This window comes from Cottoperca gobio, chromosome 16, assembly GCF_900634415.1.
Source record: "Cottoperca gobio chromosome 16, fCotGob3.1, whole genome shotgun sequence".
Lineage (NCBI taxonomy): Eukaryota > Metazoa > Chordata > Actinopteri > Perciformes > Bovichtidae > Cottoperca > Cottoperca gobio.
The window spans coordinates 17,735,172-17,752,834 of NC_041370.1; the positions used below are offsets into that span (position 1 = coordinate 17,735,172).

At 41.6% G+C, this 17,663-nt stretch overlaps 4 protein-coding genes across 5 annotated transcripts in view; 2 read left to right on the forward strand and 2 right to left on the reverse strand.

Moving 5' to 3' along the window:
- Window positions 1-3,389: 3,389 nt before the first annotated feature.
- echdc1 (enoyl CoA hydratase domain containing 1) lies at window positions 3,390-7,153 on the forward strand. The gene is made up of 7 exons (XM_029451635.1): window positions 3,390-3,476; window positions 4,498-4,563; window positions 5,122-5,297; window positions 5,423-5,565; window positions 5,681-5,733; window positions 5,824-5,904; window positions 6,013-7,153. Exons 2-7 carry the CDS (start codon window positions 4,499-4,501, stop codon window positions 6,428-6,430), a joined length of 936 nt encoding a protein of 311 aa, XP_029307495.1. The 5' UTR covers window positions 3,390-3,476; window position 4,498; the 3' UTR covers window positions 6,431-7,153.
- Window positions 7,154-10,139: 2,986 nt separating this feature from the next.
- On the reverse strand, window positions 10,140-12,709 carry LOC115021093 (E3 ubiquitin-protein ligase rnf146-like). The gene is made up of 3 exons (XM_029451240.1): window positions 12,565-12,709; window positions 11,816-11,879; window positions 10,140-11,486 (listed from the first exon to the last, which is right to left on the reverse strand). The coding sequence occupies exon 3, from the start codon at window positions 11,472-11,474 to the stop codon at window positions 10,332-10,334; it is 1,143 nt and encodes a 380-aa protein (XP_029307100.1). The 5' UTR covers window positions 11,475-11,486; window positions 11,816-11,879; window positions 12,565-12,709; the 3' UTR covers window positions 10,140-10,331.
- A 51-nt stretch (window positions 12,710-12,760) lies between these two features.
- On the forward strand, window positions 12,761-14,302 carry mdh2 (malate dehydrogenase 2, NAD (mitochondrial)). Its single transcript, XM_029451241.1, has one exon. It carries the CDS (start codon window positions 12,880-12,882, stop codon window positions 13,891-13,893), a length of 1,014 nt encoding a protein of 337 aa, XP_029307101.1. The 5' UTR covers window positions 12,761-12,879; the 3' UTR covers window positions 13,894-14,302.
- A 682-nt stretch (window positions 14,303-14,984) lies between these two features.
- The window catches only part of rspo3 (R-spondin 3), a 14,348-nt gene continuing 11,669 nt past the window's right edge, over window positions 14,985-17,663 (reverse strand). Inside the window, exons 6-7 of one of the 2 annotated variants that reach the window (XM_029451797.1) lie at window positions 15,937-16,059; window positions 14,985-15,592 (exon numbers count right to left, since the gene is read on the reverse strand). In XM_029451797.1, coding sequence (XP_029307657.1) covers window positions 15,549-15,592; window positions 15,937-16,059 — 167 coding nt within the window. In that variant the 3' untranslated portion in view covers window positions 14,985-15,548. Of the gene's footprint in view, window positions 16,060-17,663 lie in introns of both variants that reach the window. The other variant, XM_029451796.1, reaches the window with a different exon arrangement.

Here is a 17,663-nt window from a genome sequence, read left to right on the forward strand (position 1 = left end):
CCTGCAAGGAAGCGCTATGTCCATTGCAGTGCACGGTCAAACATGACTAGTCATTATTCTTGCTGAATATTTCCCCCTCATGTCAACAGTGATTAGGGTCTCTTCGATTACTCAGGAAGGATTTTTTTAGTTATTAATAAACTGGTTTGAGTAAATATCAGTTTTGGTATATGGTTATGTTTCACAGTGTAGATGTGGTTTTACATATGCTAATGGTTGCATTTCGTCATTCAATGGTCCTGTATTGTGAGTTACTGCCGACACGTCCCAGTTGCTGCTGGAAAAGTATTCATCGGCCCTCGAAGTGTCTCCTGCTGGCTCTCTGCCCTCCAGCTCCACTGACCTCCCTGATACTCCTCTCAGGAAACCTCCAGGTCCCTAAGAGTCTCTGGCACCTGCCAACCTGCCATTATTTCTGCCCTGAAATAGACCCTTACTTACTGGCACTTATCTGCATCTGTGTGTGTGTGTGTGTGTGTGTGTGTGTGTGTGTGTGTGTGTGTGTGTGTGTGTGTGTGTGTGTGTGTGTGCTTTCTTATCTTGGTAAGTTGGTATAGAGCCCTGCTGACTCCAGCACATTCCCTGACTTCCTGTGGAGCCCCAGACAGCTGCATATCGATCAGTACACTGATGCATCACTTGAGAGGCCACATACACACAAGCACACACTGGAACACACACAGATAAGTAACAACATTTGTGCACCCATATAGACACATGTGTGAAATGTGTATCTCTCCCTCTCTCTCCCATCAGCCAGTTTGTAATTTCAGACATGCCTCCATTATCAACAGGAGTCTGCGGCTGCATCACTGATATCTGGGCAGATCATAAAGTAGCATGGCTGACATTAATCAAAACGAGTGAAAGGGCCGAGCAGAGGATGAATGGAAGTGGACAAGCACGGTGAGATAATGGTATTAGAATGAAAGTGTATAAAAGAAAGGTAGCCAGTCCATCAACATACATAGAAACTCCTTTACACACCCTTGTGGGTGACTCTAAGACTACTATGTATGTAAATTCCACCATGTCCTCCAGGTGCTGCACTTCACAGAGTGATATTTAGAGACAGATTGCAGGCTAGCTGACCTAGCTGTACAGAGCAAGAAGAAGTGTCCCTCAGCGCGTCTGGAATGCCTGCCTGGATGAGTCCCACCGACCTTTTTGAATTCCTTCCCCACTTTTAAATAGACCAGAGAGCGAGGTATGGACTTTTGAGACCGTTGCAGTCTTGGGTGTAGTACACTGTCTCCTTGTCGATGACCTGTTATGTCTGTAGTACAGTCATGAATGATTTGCTTCCACAAAGCAAATACCCTTGATTGCTCATTACACATGCATAATATATGATCAAATATTGTTTAATACAATGGTTCTACTGTGTCTCAAATAGCTAACCCAAGTAAATAATTGCACTTTAAAGGGTACGTGCAAAATATCTAACATGAGTGATTCTTTTTAATATAATTAAAGAACGATGTCTTTCCAAACCGCTGTTAGATCATTGATGGTTATTGATATGTGAATACAGTACAACCAGGAGTGGAATGTATACATTAATATTATACTTTACTCCACTACACTTTTCACTTCACTTTACAGATTCAGACTATTAATACAAAATAAATATGAATCAACTAATACTTTAAAATATATTATGATGGTTTAAAGGACCAAGCAGTATATAAGAGTATAAAAATAAGCTCCACCTTTACTAGCTGCAATATTAAAGTGATGACCACATTAATGCTTCAATAATTATTCCAGTCAATTCAATAGTATATATGATTCTGAAATGAGCCATTCTGCAAAATGATTAATTATACTTTTTGTATTTTAAGTAAAGTTTGATGCTAATACTTTTGCACTTTTAAATAAGCAAGATATATTTGTAACAGAGTATTCTTAGACTGTGGTATTTCTACTTTTACTAAAGTAAGGTTTTGAATGCAGGACTTTTACTTGTTACAGAGTATTCCTACACTGTGGTATTTCTACTTTTACTCAAGTAAAATATCTGAATACTTCACATCACTCTCACCTTTGCTAGACTTTTGATTGAGCTTGTCTCTGGAAGTCTCAGTGTTTGTAATGTTTTCACAGATATATTCAAGGCTGTGAACAGTGGTAGAGGATGTGTGGATAGAGGTGAAGGATTTACATGCTCCTAGTAACCATAGACCAGACAATGGGACAGGAAGTGTCCCAAGCTGCCTCTGTTTTGGCACATTTTCCTTCCTTTTCCTGCGTATCTCTTGGTCTTTATATCATCCCCTTGTTCTTGTTTGTTTATACCGGTTTGTCTCCCTGTCTGAACACCCTCCGAGCTTACTCTCACTCACTGAGCATTACACGTATCTCATATGTCACTAAAATTGTACAAATCTTTACAAACCTCAATATTCACACAGATACTTTGTTCATACTCAGAAAAATTGTTTTAATAACAAACCTACACGTCTGTGGTAATTTATGCCTGTCTGTGTTTGAACAGTACTATAATCCCAGAGCACTTCACACTTATTATTGCAATTCAGAACCGTGGTAATCCCTCTTGGTATGATGTTACATGCAACCATTGCTCAAAGATGGGTTGCATCTTCTAAGGATATTTTTGAATGACAAAAGAGCAAAACTAGAACACAGCTATCGTCCTTCAATCAATAGTAAAGGTAAATGTTGCTGATTTCAATCCTAACCTTCAATATTGATATTCTTCTAACCCCATTATTTATTATCTTTGAAAACAATACCTGATATGTTTATCACTGATATTTGAAGATGTATTCAGTTTAGCTTGGTCACACATAAAACCAAATCTCAGAGCAGGTTTCTGTTTGACTAGATGTTGACACGGTGTTAGACATGGAAGTGTCCACAGCGATATTACCTTTAAGATTCAGTCAGAAGAAAATGTGTTTTAGGGCTTGAGTCAAACAAAACCTGCTGTTTTACCTTCACACAGTGTAAGTATAATAATGCAAACTTTGGCTATGTTAATCAAACTGTCTGCCTTGGCCAACGCTCTATTATTACTGGTAGCAGTTAGTTTGAGCCTTCTGTCAATACTACTGAATAAGGACATGTGTGTAGAGCCAGTTCCTTAGTATTCTGTGTTTACGGACTTGTGAGAGACAAAGAGCAGATCTCTTTGTGCAGTGCATTGGCCAATGATGACTAATATTACAGTTCATGTTGAACAATGAATTATAACTTGCAGAGTGTTGTATAAAATATATGTGGCCCAATAATCACAATAACATAATTGATGGACATATTTTCCTTTATGCAAGAGTTGATAATAGTTTATAAATGAATCCCAAATCACATTTGCTGCGTGGCGGTATTATTCCGCCGCCGTGTGGAGACGTTGAGAAACTACATTTAAGTGTTGCCATTATCTACACCCGAAGAGCTCCAGTTTCCGGTGGGAATAATTTCAGAGTGACACCACACGAATGTCAATAAGCGAGGTTGGTGTTCTTCGTTTGTGTTGCTAAATGATTTATAATTATTATACAGTAGAACAATGTTAAAATGTTTATGAAATATATTAATTTTCTCTGCTGCTTGGTGTAGCCTATGCGTTGACTTTAGGCCTACGCATGAACCCTCGTATGACATTCATTTTCCAAGTAACATTCAATGGTTTATGACCACAATTTACTGCAAAACAAGAGTTTGTAAAACCATTACTTATTATTACGTCTGAATGGTTTGTATAACCCGCCGTGGTTTTAACTGGAACATTGTTTACAGTTTTTCTTGTTCACTTTGGCTCAATTCTTGAATGACAATTATTTTTCAAATATTAGTAATATTAGTAAATTCAAATACCTGAACAATTAGTTTGTTGTTTACAACAGATTATAATTTCTCATTCGTTCAAGCAACTATAACCACGTGCACATGGTTTGCTGATCAAAACTGATGAGTTGACTTTGTGAAATTGTCAAACTCTTCACAACTTCTAAACATTCTGTCATCGTGTGAGCCCCCACGTGTAAAATGATCCATTCAATTATCAAATAATTATAATCTAAGAATCAGATTATGACTGCAAATCCAAGGTGAACTTTCAGTACATATAACACATTGCCACACAAATACATTTACTGTATACAAATGTGCATATCCTTTATGTAGCCTACATAGCTACAGTGGCTTTACTGACTTGACATGACTTTACTATTGACTTTTTGAGGTTAAACTTTTCCCTACTGTTGAAATTATAATCTAAAAAACTCATTGCGATACACAACAACATTCAGCTAGACACACTGACAATCGCAAATGTTTATTGTACAACATGCTAAAACACAATAGATGCTACTGCTGTTCTCTCTCTGTCAGCAGATGATCCCTGTCCTCAAACTGTGTTCCTCCTTATATGTGCCCACCTTCTTTTTTTAAATAACATATCTATATGTCTAAACTAATGAACGTAAAAGTGAATATTTTCTCCCACTTTTTTCCATCTCCATGCTGCTGTAGGATGGTACTGTGTGCAGTGAGGTGGCAACTCCTGAGGAGCAGCAGCAGCTATGGAGCCTGGGCCAGGTAAGGGAGTCTAGTCAGCATTGTTTATCACCTTGCTGGGGACGGTAAACAAAGTCATAAATAAAGGAACATTAAGTTTACCGAGTTGAACCCATATTATTTCTTCACAAATCTAAAAAAAACTAAATGCATTTCTGAGGTGCTGGGATTTGCAAAATGCCAATCTATAAAAGTATTAAGCATTACTCCTGACTGCAATAAGATCAGAGATAGTTCTCATGTGTCACAAGTTTGTTTGTGTGGCTCTGTAGCATGCCTCCATCAGGCTGATTTACACAGAGGTACACTAAGGATGTATTAAAAGCATTCATCCTCCTCCTGTCCTGCTTTCAGTCACAAGCAACACTAGTTTGGTGTCAGTTGTGCATACCAATTGTTTGTACTTCACTTACACATGCATTTTCAGTTTGATTTGAATTAATTTATCATTTAGCTTGAGACACACATTGAAGAACAATAGTTCCTGTCTTTCTAAACCTCTGTAAGGGCGGGATCTGTATATTGATTTACTGCAATTGATTGGATTTGAATACACTTTCTAAATGTTGTTCCTCCAAGGCTGCTGCAGAGACAGAGCAGAGGCTGTGTGTACTCCAGTGTCCATGGTTTCAACCAGGAGGAGATCAGAGAGAAGCTGCAGGCCTTTCCTGGAGGCTCCATTGACCTGCTCAAACAGGAATCTGGCATCGCTGTGCTGACCATTAACTACCCCACCCGCATGAACGCCTTCTCCGGTAAGGTGACTGTACATTTAACACTGTACATTTTCAGATTTGCTAGTGCAGATTTGGTGTCTCAGGATGAAACTCAGTTGTACTACAGCCCAGTTTATTGTTTTGAATAGTTTTCTTCCTCCCAGGCAGTATGATGGTGGATCTGGAGGAGAGGGTGAGCCAGCTGGAGAGCTGGACAGATGGTAAAGGCCTCATTGTTCAGGGTGCTGCTGGAACTTTCTGCTCTGGGTCGGACCTCAACGCTGTCAGGGCTATATCTAACCCACCGGTAGCAAAGCACAGACATTCTTTAGAGTATCTCTTTGCTGTGGCTATCTGCATACTGCTGCAGTCAATCTGTCTGTCTGCATTTCTTCACCTTTGTCTCTGCTTTTGTCCCGTAGGATGGAATGAAGATGTGTATGTTCATGCAGAATGCTCTTACAAGACTACTCAGGTAAAGACTCTCACTTCCCTGGGAAATATTTAGTAAATATCTATGTAATGTGCACTACAGTATACTGACAGAACAGTTTCCTCAGCACAGGCTGCCTTTGATCTCTGTTGCTCTGGTGGAGGGGAGAGCTCTGGGAGGAGGGGCAGAACTCACCACTGCCTGCGATTTCAGGTACTGACTTTCATACAAGTGAATACAAGAAAACACCTTTTACACCATCACCTTTCACCCAAAAATGTGCTAATAATCTCACGTGTGTCTGCCATCTCCCTCTCTTAGATTGATGACATCTGGCAGTGTGATCCAGTTTGTCCATAAACACATGGGCCTGGTTCCAGGCTGGGGTGGCGCCGCTCGGCTTGTCCACATTGTCGGAAGCCAGAATGCCCTGAAGCTGCTCGGTGGTGCTCTAAAAGTAGATCCTGAACTTGGCCTGCAGATTGGACTGGCAGATGAAGTCCTGGAAGTCGCCCAGGCAGAGGAGGGTGCTGGGACTCTCCTACAGCAGGCTGAAAACTGGCTCAGTCACTATACAAAAGGTCCTGCCCCAGTGATCCAGGCTGTGAAGAAGGTGGTGCTGTCAGGGAGAGAGCTCCCTCTGTCAGAGGCTCTGAGGACTGAGAAAGATGTCTTTGGGACGTTGTGGGGCGGTCCGGCTAACCTGCAGGCTCTGGCCAGCAAGTCCAAACACAGATGAGTGACTGTGAGCTGCTCAGATCAGCCAAGAAGTTCAACTGAGACATCTGTGGAAAACCCTTTCCAGATCAAAATTGTGTGAAAGACAACTGTTACAGACTCACTCTCGGTTGATATTAATAAACTTAGTTAATTATTTGGTTTGCTGAAGACATTTTCAAGTGCTTCTTATGTCATAAGCTGAATACTGTTTCTAAAATGTGGACTCTGGGAACACAGGATGAAGGGGTTATTCTATATATTTGTAAGGACTACAAACATTCAAACTATAATTTTCATAAATCAATAATTAGAGATGATTCATTGTCACATACTTTAATGGTTGTAATGTATTTAGTTTAGTATCTCTTTATGTGACGTTTTACCTACTTGTAGTTGAGTAGAACAAATCTAAACTGATGCTGATAATGTGATTTTTTTTTTTGGTGATATATTGCGAACATAACTCTGTGGGAAAAGATGTAATGAGGTTAGTGTTATTGGGGATGAAAACGGAATTAACGCTATAAATAAAAACTCCCCTGTTGTACTTATGAGGTTATATTTTAGAAACTGGACTCTGCAGCGTCCTGTTTACAACGAAACATTTATCAGTTCGGGTGTCAGCTGAGAAATGATTTTGTTTCCTAAATACTCTGTAGACTGATACTATATATAAAGACTTATTTTGTTTGGATGTAACCTTTTAATTTAAGTATATATGTAATAAACAGTGAATATGCTGTATGGTTATTATAGTCTTATATTTTCAGTGTGGATGAAATCAAGGACCTAAAGTCCTTTCTCCATTCTCGGTCGTATCCATTCTGTTCCCATTAGTCGAGCACATGAACTCCATGTCTCCTGAAAATGTGATTATGGTAATGATTAGACTATGACAGCAGACAGAGAGAAGCAGCATACAGATACTGACGAGGTTGAGCATCCGTCTGCCCACTATCTCTGGTTCTATTCTACTGGAAAGTCTATGCATGTGGAAAGATGCTGCAGAACAGGGCTACATTAAACAGGTAAAATATGGACACCAATGTTTGTTTGCCATCAATTTGAAGTTCAGCATGAGTCCTCTCCACTTATGAGCCACACTAGCTAAGTCAATGCAGTGTAATTCCTCAATATGACAGAAGTCTGATATGTTTGTAGTTCTATGGGAGTACATCACCTGACTACTCAGGCATGTAATGCATGCTTAGTGTAAATGCAAAGACAGAACTGTTTTATGATTTAAATAAGCCTACTTACTGTTACATTGTAAAAATGTATCTATGTATATTATTGTGAGTCTGATACTACTGTTTCACTATGTTCTATTTGCATTTAGTATTTCATTTTATGGATATGGACTTGTTTTCAAAGCACCTTATGTAGGCTTGGAAGTGTTGAGGATATTATAAACAGGGCTACTTACTGGTAATGTGGTGAATACTGTTTTACTATATTCATCTTTCTTTCTACATTAGTGGACATGGACCTGTTGGAAAACAACTCTTGTCTCCTTGGTTTTAAAGATGCAACATTGTAGATTCATTGACAAAGTATTGTGTGGCCCATGAACCCCCAGTGATTTTCCTATTTGGCCCACTTGCTAATGCAGTTGAATAGCCCTGCTCTACAGCAATGCTGCATTGCAACAGCACTAAAGTGCAGCGTGAAAGGTCAGAACAGGACGATCCCTGGAGGACGCCATGCCTTTATCTCCTGTTCCCCTTCCAGAGGTCATGTTTCCTGGGCAGACACCCAGGTGCAGTGCTGATAGCTGTTGTAGTCAGAATACCAAACACCTACAAGGTGAGTGAGGGAAACTCAAGAGTTGGTCTCATTATGATATAGAGCACATAAACATTTATATGGTCTTCAAAGACGTAAGAGGAGAGGCTGCGTTGCATACTTTGGACATTATGGATTAGTAAACCGTATATTTCTTGTTACATGTTTTGATCATGTATTAATAGCTATGTAGGGAAACCACAATGACTTCACCTAATTCTGCAATAGGCCGTTTCTTCCATGTTTCATCTGCCTACTTTAAGTCTTCTTTTAGATGCTTTGTTATATGAAGAATATATATATATATATATTGAATATTTCAGCTATGCATCCAGGAGAGGGAATGAGCAGGTTTCCTCTGGCAAAATCTTGTGAGGTAGTCGTGTGAAGAAAAAACAAAAAGCAGTAAAATAGTTACAATGGGCCCTTTGCTAGTTCTACTTCCTAACACTCAAACCATTAAAGAAAAAGCAAATTGGCAAGCTTATCACACAGTAAAAAGACCTAATAATAATAATAATAAATCAGGGACAAGAGCACACTAATGATCATTTTAGCATGATGAAATTATACAATTTATTCTTAAATTACAAAAAAAAGTTGCCAAGCAAAAACTGTTACACAAACTTTATTCTTCAGAATGGAAAGTCTAAGACTGAGCTGATGATGTAAGCATGTAATACAAATAAAAATAACATACAACTTGAAATTTCTGCAGGATGGCCAATAGCATTGGTGTGTTCTTGTTCTCTTACTGCCTCAGACATCATACAGATTTACAAACATAAGAAACGCAAAAAACAAACAGACATACACAAATGAAAAAATATTGACTCAAACTCCAGGCAAAAATATCAATTCTCATCATCCTGCCAACCAGTAGTGTTTAAATAACTCTCTCTTCAAACATGCACAAATCACAAAACTTTAGAAACACACCAATTGAGATTACTTTAGTCGGGGACACTAAGAATATTAATGAGGCTACAGAGGCCTCAAAAGCTTTAAAACGGAGAACACTGATACTTCACATTAAAAAGCCAATTATTTAAAGCTGGGAAAGGATAAAATAAATTTGATATGTACTTCTATTATGCACATTCATTGAAAACAGGATTTGTAATGTGTAGAGATTTTAGAAGCTGTAGGTTAATCAAAGCGAAACCATCAGCAGGGAGCCAGATAATCCTGAGTTACATTAAGTATGAAGAACTTCTCCGTTTCCTTTCTTTAACAGCCTGAAACTTTTCTTCAAACCACAACGACATTCTTCCAGAAGTTAAACAGTTAAATTTCAGAATTTTGAAGGAAAGACTTCATAATCAGTTAAATCTGAAGTAAGAAAATCATGTAGGTAGGGTTGGGAACAAGTTATCAAGGATTAAATTCTTTGCATGAGTAGTCAGATGACATGAGCTCTAACAAGCCCATTTCTGTGTGCTATGTTAGCTGAGAGAGTTAAAGTGTAGTTGATTACAATGCAGCTGTCCAGGAGTAACATCCCCATTATGCTTTCTCCCCTCGAGCGTCACAGATCTGGCTGAGACTCCCAGAAACCTTCTGGGTATTAGGATAATCAATTCCAATACTTGAATATCTAGGATAGGCAGCAGCAGGTTGGCGAGTTACTTTTACACTTTTACCTTTTTAACTTCCACTTTTCTGGAATTTAAAAAGAACACTCGACATGCCTGCAACCAAATGGCAAAAAGTGAACAGACTGATGGCAGCTGAACACTACAATAAAGCTGTTACCCAACAGGATGTGCTGGATAGACAGTCATCAGATGTCATGGCTCACATCAACATGCTGTATCCATCTGACTCATTACCAAGATGCAGCTCCTGTCTCAGTATTAGAAATGTAAAACCCAGCATTACTTATACTGGCTGGGTTTATACTGACTGACAAACAAATCATTGTGAGCCAAATAGAGGCACCAAATGTGTGCCTCTATTTGGCTCACAATGATTTGTTATACCTAAAATCATGGGAGTATGTTTTGCTTAATTTCTCTTTTACCGAGCAATCCACCCACATTGGATCTGTGACAGAGTGAACGACAGCATACAGTGAGGAATAAATTAATGAAATGGAACATAGCCATTTGGTGGTGGTGGTATCATTAAGGACTTCACACTTCAGTCACTGTACACTGGCCATCAGGCATTCTGGACAGTCCACTGCTACTGGAGGAAGAAGGGGGAGAGGCGGACTCTGCGCCTGGAGGGGCTCTGTCCTCTGGATTCAGTCTTTGCCTCCGTGGCCTACCCTCCCAGGGCTCCACACGCTCTCCATCTCCCCCCTCCTCTTCTTCATTATCCTCGTCCTCATCATCACTCCAGTCCCCAGAACCAGACTCGTCCACAGACGTATGAGGGTCAGAGGACCTGGAGGGTGACGCCTCCTCTTCCTCATCTTCTTCCACTCCTTCCCCAGCCTCAGAGCGCTCATTGGAAGGTGTGGGCCTGGGGCTGATTTGCAATTGGGAGAGAGCATCCTCCAGAGTGGGGCTAATGCTGCTGCCAGGCTGACCACCAAGGGAGGTGGGAGGTCTGGCAGTGACTGTACCAGTAGAGGGGATACCTGTGGCCTGCTGCTGTACACCTGCTACTGTGGTATCAGCCCCGTCAGCAGAGTTTTCTCGACCAGCTGCCCCAATAACACCCTCAGTGTCCAAACGCAGTCCTGCCACTCCCTTCTTGGGGATATCCAAAACATCCCTCTTCATCTTGCGTCTCCGACCGTGCTCATTGCGCCTGTACTGCACCATGTTCTCCAAGTCGGCTACATACAAAAAACCAGCAATCAGCATTTCAGCTGTTTTCTTGCCTTTGGAGAAAGCGTCCTCCAGCTCGCGGCTGGTTCGCTCATCATATTGCCACCAACCATTACGGCCCTCATAATACCAGGCGTGATCACTTGCCGCCCCGCCCCGGCCTCCCGCGGATGCCTTCAGCTCCTCTGGAGAGAGAAGTGTTGGCCTTTCCAGGAAGTCATCCGGTACTTCCTGTCTGCAGAGAGCACAGCGTTTGCTCTGCCAGGATGCTCCCTTCACACACAGGAAACAGAAGACGTGATGGCATGGCAGTTGGACTGGGTGGACGCAGCTCTGCAGACAGATGGCACACTCCGGTACAGACAGGGCTGGGGATGAGTTGCTGGAGCCAGAGCAAGACGATTCGGCACTGTTCCCACTTCCAGCACCACTGTTGCTGCCTTTCTTACTGGATGGAAGTGAGCTAACAGAGTGGTCTACCTCCCCACAACTAGCCATCCTTAGAAAGTACTGGGGAAAGGGGAAAGTAATAAAAAGGTTATAGTGAGCATGTTAGTACTGATAAAAGATAAGAAAATAATCCTGTTAATTTTGAAAAACAGAAATCAGTATTCAAGATCATTAATGCAAAAATGATCAAACATTCTAGTGAGATACATAGTCTGCAATGAAAGCAATTTAACTGCTGATTTAACACTGAATTGCACGTTACTGTAACTAAATAGCAAACAGTCCCGAGATGAAGACTAACTGAAAATCATGAATATCAAATGATACTATAATCTATATGCCATCTGTAACCTCAAACAAGGCTGACATGCATGCCATTTGATACTTACTGGAAATACCCTTAATGCTGATGTATCATTAGGAGAGCTGGTGGACTTTCAAGCTTGCCACTGCCTAAAAGGGAAAGAAACGTCGGTGAAAATGTCTCTGTTTTTAGACTGTCCTGAAAGTAAGTACAATTGTGATACACAATATCAAGCTAAACGTCATTGTGACAAAGAAAGCTGCATTTTTAGCCTGATGTTAAAACGGGTTAGCTACAAATAATCGTTAATTCACTTCGCTATGACTGAAATGCAACCTAAGGGTTTACTTAAGTCTGTGGAACAAAGGGCTGCTCTGTTGACTGTCCGGCTACAAACAGTGAACTGTGTCAGCTAACTGTTTGTGCTAATCCAGCTGGTTTATGACAGCGCTAGTGATGAACACAGCTAACGATACTCGAGTAAAATCCCCAGATAACGACCTAATATTCGACTAACTGGATACAGTCTATAACCAAACTAGGTAGGCTTTCGTTAGATGCATAGCAGCTACTAAAAAGCAAGCAGGTTGTTGTCACCGTTACAAGTACAAACACAAAGAACCAGTACAGGGGGATTTTCTCGACTAGCAAAGCGACCATAACAATAAGACCTGTTGTAGCTAACGCTGGCTAGATTGATGGCAGCACTGTGACTCCAGCAAATAGACGGAGTTCATCTGACGGTGTTAGCTTGTTTTAGCAGGGCGACACAAACAGCAAGGATAAGCAGTTTCTCACGACAGAGACAATGCAACGACTGTGTAGGTACCGTACCGTTAGATGCTGCCGTGTTGGTCTGGTGTGCGGTTACAATTCGTGTAACGGCACTAATTTCTAATGCTAATTTGACGACATTCAACGTTAACTGGCTTTGTTTTCCTCCGAAAAAGGAGCTGAGATAAAGACGACGACGTAACAGTACGCGCTGACGCAATTTGACGTAAAACCGCACGATCCTTATATTCTACGCATGACCGTTTCCTTTGCTTCCTGTTCACTCGTGGCTAGAGGACGTTGGTGTCATACACAAGAAGGGCTCGCCAAGTATTTTCATTTTCCACTGAAGTAAGAGAAGAAATAGCAAACAAAATGTTTGCCCGTTCCGTGAGACCGACAGTGAGCCTGGCTCGGAGCCTGTCCACCTCTTCTCAGAACAACGCCAAGGTTGCGGTGCTAGGAGCGTCCGGCGGCATAGGCCAGCCACTGTCTCTGCTTCTCAAGAACAGCCCCCTGGTGAGTCACCTTTCCCTGTTTGATATTGCCCATACTCCCGGGGTGGCTGCAGACCTTAGCCACATCGAAACAAGGGCCCAGGTGACCGGCCACATGGGCCCCGACCAGCTGGATGCTGCTCTGCAGGGCTGCGAAGTCGTGGTCATCCCCGCCGGTGTGCCCAGAAAACCCGGCATGACCCGTGATGATCTCTTCAACACCAACGCCACCATAGTAGCCACCTTGGCCGATGCCTGTGCTCGCAACTGCCCCGAGGCTATGATCTGCATTATCGCTAACCCTGTCAACTCTACCATCCCCATTGCATCAGAGGTCATGAAGAAGCATGGAGTTTATAACCCCAACAGAATGTTTGGTGTCACTACCCTGGACATTGTCAGAGCTAACGCCTTTGTGGCAGATCTCAAAGGCCTTGACCCAGCTCGTGTCAACGTACCAGTCATTGGAGGTCATGCTGGGATAACCATCATTCCCCTCATTTCCCAGTGCACACCAAAGGTGGAGTTCCCTGCTGACCAGCTGGCTGCTTTGACCAGCAGGATCCAGGAGGCCGGCACAGAGGTAGTGAAAGCCAAGGCAGGAGCTGGATCTGCTACCCTGTCCATGGCCTATGCTGGTGCCCGTTTCACCTTCTCTGTCTTGGACGCCATGAATGGAAAGGAGGGTGTGGTGGAATGCGGTTATGTCAGATCTGAGGAGACAGAGTGCAAGTACTTCTCTACACCTCTTCTCCTGGGGAAGAACGGCATTGAGAAGAACCTTGGACTGGGCAAGCTGACTGCCTTCGAGGAGAAGCTGGTCGCTGATGCCATGACTGAGCTGAAGTCTTCTATCAAGAAGGGCGAGGATTTTGTGGCTAATATGAAATGAGCAGGGGGCATTAAGTCAGTTGAAAACAAATAGCAGTTGTGATTTGATCATTTGTTCCATCTTAACTTAACAGCCATCTCGGTAAATCTCAAGATCTGTCAGTGTTTCCCCTTTTTGTTTTTGTTTTGGCAGTAGGGTCCTCTTGATTCAGAAATCCTGATTTTGACAAAGGTCCTATGTATCATTTCCCTTACCTTCTTAAACATGGTTTTATCTTGCACTGATTACTGTACCGTAACTTATCTATGTTTTCAAAAACATTCATATATTTTCATGTACAGTCTGTATCCATGGGGATTTCTCTGCTTAATACATGAGGAGGAAATGCTGTCATCATGCCTGTTGATGCAAATAGATGTTAATGATGAGCAAAATACTCACTCCAATAAAGTTTAGCTTTGAAAAATGATTCTTTATTTCTTGTTTTTGTTTTACAAAAATAATTTGGCTTGGCAGTCTACAACTGAAACACTGACCAAATGTTAAGGACCACTGACACTTTTCATGAAACGAAGAATGTTAATCCAGATAGAGAGCATTGAGTTCACATGTCAAAACTAATTAATTGACAAACAATATAGGCACTGAAATGGGTTCAAATGCCTGTAACTTAATATTAAAGAAGTGATTCAAATAAAATTAGAGCTACATGATGGTAGTTGCTTTGCAGAGAAATGATAGGGGGCCTATTGTCTCAGCAAAATAAGCTATTGTGAATTTTGATTTGAGTAATTAGAACGGCATGTAACTCATTTTTCCTTGTTGAACAGCTTATAGAAGGTATTATAATAGTAAAGCTTAAAGTAATGAACCTTCCTTGCTGCAATGGACTGAATTTATTGTTGGCTCTGTTTCTCAGTTGTGACAGAATATTTGTTGTGACTTTAGTGACACTAAGATGGGCGTTTATATCTTAAAGTCTTCAGGTATTACAGTTTGACGCCCTACAACTGCTACAGTGTTCATCCAAATGAGCCTGTTAATGGCTGCCCACTGTAGTGAGTTCACTTTTCATTTACTCTGAGAAGGTTTTAAGGAACTTAAGTGGATTGCACAAGATGGCAGTCGGAAGAGGAAACAGATAACAAACGCAGGTACAAACCCATTATAGTTTTATTTGACATACAGGTGCTTTTGGTTCCTAGTCAAGGAGCTTTACTGAGAGCACAGATTCCTTTTACACAAAAAGAAAAAAACAATGGTAGATTAGATTTATCACTGGATAAAACTAGCTTTTTGTCCAAGACATACAGAACACATGTTAATGTTTTTTTTTTTAGGTTTTTAACTGTACTATGATTCACAGCATGCAGGTTCTCCCACATCTGACATTTGTAGTGATTATGAAGATGGCAATAGCAAACTCATTTTTATTTTTTTCTTTACAAATTCTGCACCAAATAAAGTAAAGAGATCTAAAGAACAGGAACAACAATAATAAACAATTGTTCTACATAATGTTGCAAAATCTACATTCAAAAACCAAGACGCTCAATGTTGTACCAGGGCCCCATTAAATAACCATATCAACAAGAACATAATATAACGTCTTTGTCCGTCTGTCCATCTGTCTGCCAGTCCTCCACACAGTCACTGACATTTCTCACTTTGTTCTTCAGTCCCAACAGCAGTCTCAGCAGTGTCTCCTGCACTTTTCAACAGAGACACTCTCTCAGTGGTGGAAGTGAAGGAGTAGAGGCTACAGGGTAGAAAAAAAAAGACTTTTTAAAGTCCATAGTGGCCCGAGCCTTGTGGCTGAATGTGCCCCATCCCACTTGTGCATAAACATTATATTCAAATCATACAGGTAGCAGCAACACCCCTGCAGAGAGGGGTCGAGGGGGGTGAACAGTGGGTGAGGATGGGGGAGTTTTGGAGAAGGAAGAATGGGAGGATGACAGGAGTAGGGTGGGGAGGCGCTAGACTTTGTCTGTCCAGAGCACTACTGTACAAGGCCGTCTTCAGGGGAGACTGGTTCTGTGTCATGGCCTCTGCGATGCCTGTGCTCCGTTTTGTTTCTGTTATCAGAGTCCTCACGTTCACCTGTGTCTCTCTCCCTCTCTCGCTCCCTCTCTCTCTTCCTCTCCCGTCGGCCCTCTGGGTTCTCCTTATCTTTCCGGTTGTTGCGATTCCTCCGTTCTCTTCGCTCATTCTTCCTCCGTCCACCTGGGAGTTAAGAAAATTAAAATACAACAGATTAGTATAGCAGGGGAGAGAGGGAAGCTTCTCCCCATCAATTTCAGGAGGTAGTATTCAGTTGGGAAATGTTTTCCAGAATCTTTTCATACTGATAATTAATATATTTCAATAAAAGATGATGGAAAAGAATCCCTTTGTCGCACATAATGCAATTAATACAGCCGTAGCAAATGTCCAGAATGCAGGTCTACATGTCAAATTATACTTGTTGTTATATATTTGTCACTTACAAAGTCATATAGGCACTATGTCTGAATGAATATTGTTGCCTAAAACAAACAAGTTCCCTACTAAGATCTTTTCTTAAACAGTACTTTGCTATGGCTAAAAATAGCAAAGCTGTAATCTTTTAGCTCAACCTAGTTTACTGCGGTTGATTTTTGTCTGGCAAACACTAGTTACTGGGATTCATAGACTTAATTAATCCATGCATCAGACTGTAAGTAATGAAAACCACCATATTTATTAAAAAGAAGTCCCTTCAAGTAGATGTAGCAAGACTTGAGTGAGCGTGAACTCACTACAAACACATTGCATGGTGCATGATGTGCAGCCCTAGTTACTGCAATGCTCTGTATTCACCACTAGATGCCAGTCTTTAACCACAGACAGCAGCGCTCTCCCTGTGACGAGCAGACCTTTGACCAAAATAGAAAACCTTTAAATAAACCCCCCAATTTATCTGTCCTTGCAACACCATCTCATAAACAAAACCAAGAGTTTTGGAATGCTGAAGGTTTATCTCTGCTCGAGCTACAGTTATTAATGATAATAACAAGATCCACCCCCAGGGAGGTTGGAGACAGGACCTGCAAGTGAAAAGCAGAGGAGGCCCTTTCCTGTTGTTGTACTGCTGCTGTTCATGTGTGAGTGGAACGGAGCAGCACGGCCTGCTTGGCTGGTTGGCCGGCCAGTCGGGGATTGTGAAACTGCTGAAGTCGGCAGTAGGCACAGACACAGGGAGAGAGAGAAAGAGAGATAAAGGGAGGGAGAGAAAGAGATCTCTCTCTGTCTCTGTCCCGTTCGGCCCCCATGCTCATCCTCTCCCTCTCTGTCTGTTCATTAATCAAGCCAGGGCTCTGGTTGGACCGGGGTGCATGTCTGAACTACACATTCTCTACCTGCCCACTGGGTTTATTTTCTTCTTCTACAAATAATGAAAGAGGACAGGAGGATAGGAGATGGACATAAGTGCCTTATCTGAACATGTGGACAAACACAGTATGGACAACACAGTGTTCAATTGCAAGTGAAAAGTAAGTATAAAATAATTAAAGATAGGTGGGCGCATGGATGGATGGATGGAGTAATCTGGTGCACTGACTCATTCGGGGTCTGCACCCGTCCTCTATAAACACAGGAAGTCCCCTTGGCTCTCATTGTTTTCTCTGTCCTGACACCATTTACAACTATTTACAAGTTCAGTGGATTAGTCATACTGTAGCCCCCGTGCTTTTGTCGAGCCAGAGGAGAAACCTAATCCATGCCAGTGTTGCGATGATTAGGAGAGTGTTTATTAAACCCAACCTGCGTTTGGTTAGTTGGCACAGTTTCTGATGGGCTTTTTGTAA

Bases quoted from the DNA above. Each gene is read 5' to 3' on its own strand.
- echdc1 (XM_029451635.1), top strand. From the start codon at position 4,499: ATGGTACTGTGTGCAGTGAGGTGGCAACTCCTGAGGAGCAGCAGCAGC. The intron at 5,298-5,422 runs GTAAGGTGACTG...TCTTCCTCCCAG, and splicing joins CCGCATGAACGCCTTCTCCG to GCAGTATGATGGTGGATCTG. The intron at 5,905-6,012 runs GTACTGACTTTC...TCCCTCTCTTAG, and splicing joins ACCACTGCCTGCGATTTCAG to ATTGATGACATCTGGCAGTG.
- mdh2 (XM_029451241.1), top strand. From the start codon at position 12,880: ATGTTTGCCCGTTCCGTGAGACCGACAGTGAGCCTGGCTCGGAGCCTG.
- LOC115021093 (XM_029451240.1), bottom strand. From the start codon at position 11,474: ATGGCTAGTTGTGGGGAGGTAGACCACTCTGTTAGCTCACTTCCATCC.